Source organism: Schistosoma mansoni, chromosome W (genome assembly GCF_000237925.1).
Source record: "Schistosoma mansoni strain Puerto Rico chromosome W, complete genome".
NCBI classification, from domain to species: Eukaryota; Metazoa; Platyhelminthes; class Trematoda; order Strigeidida; family Schistosomatidae; genus Schistosoma; species Schistosoma mansoni.
In genome coordinates this window covers 14,255,867-14,261,947 of record NC_031502.1, presented here as the reverse complement: position 1 = coordinate 14,261,947, position 6,081 = coordinate 14,255,867, and the positions used below count along the sequence as shown (strand labels likewise).

At 35.3% G+C, this 6,081-nt stretch overlaps 1 protein-coding gene across 1 annotated transcript in view; it reads left to right on the top strand.

Moving 5' to 3' along the window:
• The window catches only part of Smp_167940 (kinase), a gene marked incomplete at its 3' end in the record, with an annotated part of 47,469 nt that overhangs the window by 35,346 nt on the left and 6,042 nt on the right, over positions 1-6,081 (top strand). Inside the window, 3 exon segments of the mRNA XM_018788651.1 lie at positions 1,794-2,348; positions 5,003-5,202; positions 5,989-6,078. Of these exon segments, the coding sequence (XP_018654173.1) occupies positions 1,794-2,348; positions 5,003-5,202; positions 5,989-6,078 (845 nt within the window).

Sequence of the window (6,081 nt, the reverse complement as noted above, 5' to 3'; positions counted from 1 at the left end):
TCATAATTTAGGAACAATAAATCATATAATAATAATCAATAGGTCAAAATGAAGCTAGTAATAAGATGAATATAGATATAGATAATCCAGTTACTGAATAGTTATACCATAGGAATATAAATAGATTAATAGTCTAATAAGAGGTCCCGTAAGTTATCAGTACTTACTTTTTCCTAGTACATAACACCACCTAAATGTCTTTCTGTTTGATTTAAGCTGCCTACCTGGGCATTAAAGTCACCCGCTACGACTACTATGTCTGAGCGCTTAGCTTTCTGAAGAAGCTCAGAGAGTTTTCTGTAAAAGTCATCTTTTACTTCATCATGGCTGCAGTCAGTGGGAGCGTAGGCAGAAACGACGAAAAGGCAACGACGTGTGTCCCTATCCTTCCGAGTTCTTACGGAGCCATTTAGCCGGACAGCACACAGGCGACTGTTAACGGGGATCCATTCTAGTAGTGCCTGTTCTGCCCTTGTACTTAGTGCTATGCCTACACCTGCAAGTCCGCGAGAACTAGCCAACGGGTCGCCAGATACACGGAGGGTGTATTTCGTCGGCTGTCCATTTTGGCGAGGTGAGGTCAAGTGAATGACCACACTAGGATCCTGTATGCGTGTTTCGGAGACACAGCATACATCAATGGTACGTAATTCTAGGGTTTTAGCTAAGGAGGCCTGTTGACCGATTAGACTTAGGGTACGTACGTTGAAGGCTCCAATGTGTAGTTTGGAGCGAGGTTTTAGTAGACCTGGGACAGCGTTTCGCGCACTAGAATCGTTGGCCATGGTGACACTTGAGGAGGAAACCGGAACAGGAAGTTTAGTGTTGAAAGTCAAGGTAGAAGGAATAGTAGGAATTGAAGGAGATTGATTATGAATACAGTGGTCTTGAGTGTTGTTAGAGGTATGAGGGCAGTTATCACTTCCCGGTTGCCCACACCGTGGAAGGGTTCTTCTAGAGGTACCTGAAAAGGAAATTGGGTTAGAAGTGGTCTTAATGACCTGAGAGCGTGACCGCAGTGCCCAAGGGACAACTGCTTGAGGTCGGTCACACACGACCTTTTTGTGGGTAGTTTTTGTGTTAGCTCCGTTCTTCAAAGGACCTTACCGCCGGAGACGGAAATCCGTGGGATAAGGCGAGGTGTGCATTTTTAGGGTCGACCTTTTCTAACCCCCCCTCCTTGTGGGAAGGCAGCATCGCTGTCATACTGGTTGTCTGAAGGAAACACCTTACTGCCGTCACACCTCTGTACAGTCGGCAGTACGACTTCGCCTTCGGACCTTGGGATTGCTGCTTTTAGTCTTACCGCTCTTCAACCGACCTGTCTGGCATGGTAGGACCTCGAGGAACTATTGTTCCAGCCAGCATAGCTCGATTGCTTCATCAAGATAGGCAAGATAGGCCCGACCACCACATCAAGGTAGCAGCAACGGTCGGGAAAAAAACATTAGTTCTAGGTAATAACCACAGTTTAACGGTATACATGAACAATGTTCACCAAGCATTGCACAAAATTTTTTCAAAAGTAAAATGGTGAATTCGATTTTTAAACTTTGTAATACGTGTTTATTTACTTACGCACATGGTTTAACAAAATATGGAAGTGTAAATTTCAGGAAACACAAGCTTTTCTGAATGACTACCGGTTGGTTATTTCTAGTCTTTAGTTGTACAGTTACGCTATACCATTGTTCTGTTTTTCATCTTCACTTTGTAAATTATCCTCGTGAGGACCTGGAGTAAATTATATATAAACGAAATTGTTAAATCTCAATAATTATGTGTCCTTTAAGTGGTAGGTTCACCAGACGATAAATTTTTGACACGTTTACTAGTAAATGACGTCATTCAAGATGCACTCAAATCAGAACTTAGAAATAACAATGAAATACTTCTTTTAAACAATGGTCAAAATAACAACGAGTTAAATCCAACAGAAAATGAAACATATGACTCTGATGACTCTAATGCATATGTGAGAAGACGTGTGGCAGAACTTAACTTGGAATTATCGAAGGAAAAAGAATACTTTGCTGATAGCTATGAAAAAAAGACAGGACGTGTAAATTTTCATCCACAACTTTTTTATTCAAGGATAATAAGCCAGGACAGTTGTGAAGATTTAAATGATTTCAGCGAGGACGAAATGAATGAGTTGACGAAACTAAGTCATAATGATGGCGATACAGTGAGTAAACCAATTATGAACGCGAATCTAAGACATTCCCAACAACGGACGTCTGTAATACCAGGACCTGTTAATATTACTGAGAATAACTTGGGCAGACAAGCGTCTCTCATTCTAAAAGAAAACAATGTAGAAGAGCCCGACAGAAATTCGACTGATAGTAAGTTACTTATAGAAATTTCGAACTTTTGAAGATTAAAAGTCCTCTCTGATGGAATCGAAGTTAAATAAACTCAGTAAGATGGAAACCAGGTTCAAGTGGCTGTTTTAATCATTTGAATAGATTAATGATATATTATATGAAGTTAAAAGTCAGTTTTTAATGACCATATGGTTACTGGAAGTAAATATTATGGACAGACTACTAATTTGGAGGCTAATGTTTGGTGGGACTAGTAAAACAAGGGCCTTTTAGTTTATTCATGACTGTTAAACTCAAAGTGTATGGAATAGTTCGTCTATGTAGGTTACAAACTAACTCAGACGAGCAAACTGTATATGTTTTGACACAGCTTATTCCAAATAGTTCCTTATATGATATAGAAAAGGCCACAGAATGGTCACCTGAAGAGACGTACTAATTCTTAGTCACTGACATTTATTATTAACTAAACAGGGTACTGTTATTGTTCCCATAGTATGATTTAAATTAATAAATAAAAGCGTTAGATAACAAGGTCTAAATTTAATAGTGTGAGTACTTAATCACTTATTAAAGAATGTGCGCAACTGACTGCTATTAGTCAAAACTATAATTAAGGATTTTATTTCTTCCTTTTTCACAACTTATTTATATAAACCCAAGTTAATTTTTTGAAAGATTAGTGGGTAACTGGAGTGTTCTCATGGACAATACAAGTTGAAACAAAAATAGATATTCGTTTATTCGTCTGCAGCCAAATAAGTTCAACTTTAATAGAATTTTTGTTGTTAAGATAACATATATAAATGTGAAAAAAGCAAGCTGGTGAACGTTCGCCACTCCATTCATTTTTGGTTTAATGAATAGTCTGCTGAACTGTTTTGTCGACTGTATAGTTTGTAAGTTTAGACTCATTTGCCTCTCACTTTACAATATGATTTTAAATAATATACCCTGTACACTCATATGAGAGGGTTTTCAAAGTGACAGACAAATATCTAAGTCAATCAATATGGAGCCATAAAACCAAAAAGAACAAATGCAAAAAAAGATATTTCGGCAGACACATACCCTAATAGTTAGTATAAAGAATTCACCATGAGTTTTCATTGGGTCATAATGACGTCTAATCATTTACAAAAATTGATACCATGAATGGATGAATGTTAGTATGGGACTCCCATACTAACGAAATGGCTGTCCAGTGCTTCCAGGTTTTCAATGGTGATCTAACATTCATCTTTTCATGGTATCAATTTGGACTCAACAACCTCCACGACCCTATACTGACATTTATAAAAAGCTGGCTTTTAAATTAAAGCAACAAAAGTTCACCTGTCTAGAAAAATAGCTATCACTCTCATTGTTTTTACAAAAAACGAGCAACAAATACTAGCTTTATATTACACTTATTTTGGTGATAAAGTTAGGAAACAGGATAACGAATTGAAATGTAGTTTGCATAATAATATGGATTTTGCCTTCAAGAACTTTGGTGTTCATGTTCACCAGTATAAATAAACATCAGAACCAAATATAAAGTTCATTCTAATGGTTTTCCTGTTAATCCTGAGGTGTGTGTCTTTGTTTGTTACTGCAAACTGAGAATCCACTAAATCTAAGGATTTGTAAGATAGATGTTTTATTCCTTCAATAGGTTTACATGTACCATTTACTTGTAGCTGTTGAGAATACAGTGATTTACATATTCGATCAGTCGGTGAATGGTACGAATTCATTTGAATAGTGGTGTATTCGTTTCCTTTAGTTTCTATATATGCCTTATCGATAAATATCAATAAATTATGAACCAAAAGTGTGAAAATTCATGTGTACTGTCTTTAGCCATATATCCATAGAAATATGGTTTCGGCAGCAAGAATACGTGAATCAATTTTGACAGAAAACTGCGAAAAATGACCATCCGTTAACTCATTCGTTTACATTTTGAGATAACTGCTTATCAAAAAATATTTTCATTTTGAAAAGTGAATTTTCTAATGAATCTCAATCATCTATTTTTTTTACGAAATTGGATAGTTTATAAAGGATTTTTTTCTTCCTTATACTCCAAGATGAATCACCCAGTGTGTTAACTAGGAGAAAACTAAATATTTTATTTTTATACCACTATCTTACGTGTTCCACTAAATCATGGATATAGTATTTCTCTTTAGCCTTTTATTTTTCCGCCTTCTCTTAAGATCGTTTTTGTTGAATAGTTTCTTTTTTCGTCTTGTTAAGAATAATCGGACTTAAGTCGCTAAAATTTACAAAGGCATCCAGCAATCACCTAGAAATCATAATTTTCAGAAATGAGAGCTTTGTGTCAACAAAAACCGACTTCATGTTTTATTTTGGAAAGGTATATCCGAATTAGTAAACAGAAGGATGCAGCTGACCAATCATTGTGAAGAAAATAGTAAGGTAGACGAAACGCGCAATTAATCAGAAACTTGTAGTCCATATGTCTAGATAAAAATAAACGTATATAGTACTTTTTCTTGAGACTGAATTCAATTTGGATTATGCAATATAAATTTTCTCACATGGCTATTCGACATTATTTATCAGTTAACTTTATCGTTTATTAAGTTTATATAGTTAAAATATTTTAATTTTCAACAAAGATAAACAGACGTTCAAGCAAATGATCAATAACTTGTTTTTAGATGTAAATATTACACGTACAGATGATGTAACAAAGAAAAAGAAGCACCGTACAGCTTCAATCAACGAGCAAGATAACAATGTTACTAAAATAATAACTAAGCATGTGAGTAATCAAAATAATGAAAGGATACGTAATTCTCAGTCTCAATATAGTAATGATAAACCGTTAACCGAAAAAGAGAAGGAAAATTCAATCCAAGTAAGTATTAAATAACAGGGTTACTTTCATTTATCTGAAAACATTGGTAGTTAGTAGTCGTATACTACTCACAACAGTCCTTTATCGACCAAGCAGAAAGGTCAAATAGGCTTAGCATTTTGAGGTTTTTAAGCTGAAGATGGTTAGAGAATCCGCAAAAGCATTGTAGCCTTTAAGTTTAACCTTGGTTTATCGATTACTAACTTGTTATAACGGCCTTCCTTTTTACTCATGAATGGGACGTTAATTTACCTTATACGAATATCTACACTAGATTCCCTCCCAGTGTCTATTCTACAGGACTTCAACACAACTCAGATCAAGAACGCCTGATTAGCCTGACTAGAACGTAAATATATTTCCACACCAAAACCTGACACAATCCAACAACAATGAACATTCAATCAATAATAAATAAATAATAAGGATAGGGAAATATATAAATCATCTGAAACCTGTCAGACTATCTACAAGTCTGATTAAGCAGAAAACCAAGCATTCTCGCTCACATATCATAACTAATAAGTAACTTAGTCCTATCTCTTTATATATATACGAGGGTTGGGAAAGATTCATTGATTTATAGTTTGAAACATTTTTGTAGCTGTTTTCTAAGTGGAAGACAATCCTGAAGAAAGCTTTAATTGATCTAATACTGATTAGCTGTCCACCATACATCAGTTTACCATAGATAACTTCAATGTATCGTTTCATTCTTTGAAAATGGTATATTTAAATTAAAAAAATGTCTTTGAAATACATCACTGATTTTCTGATTTCATAAAGACATGGCATCGACTTAAACATCAAGAACACATGAAAGTTAAGGTGGAAGAAAGGAAAGCATACAAAAGAGAAAATATCCAAAAAAAAGAAGTA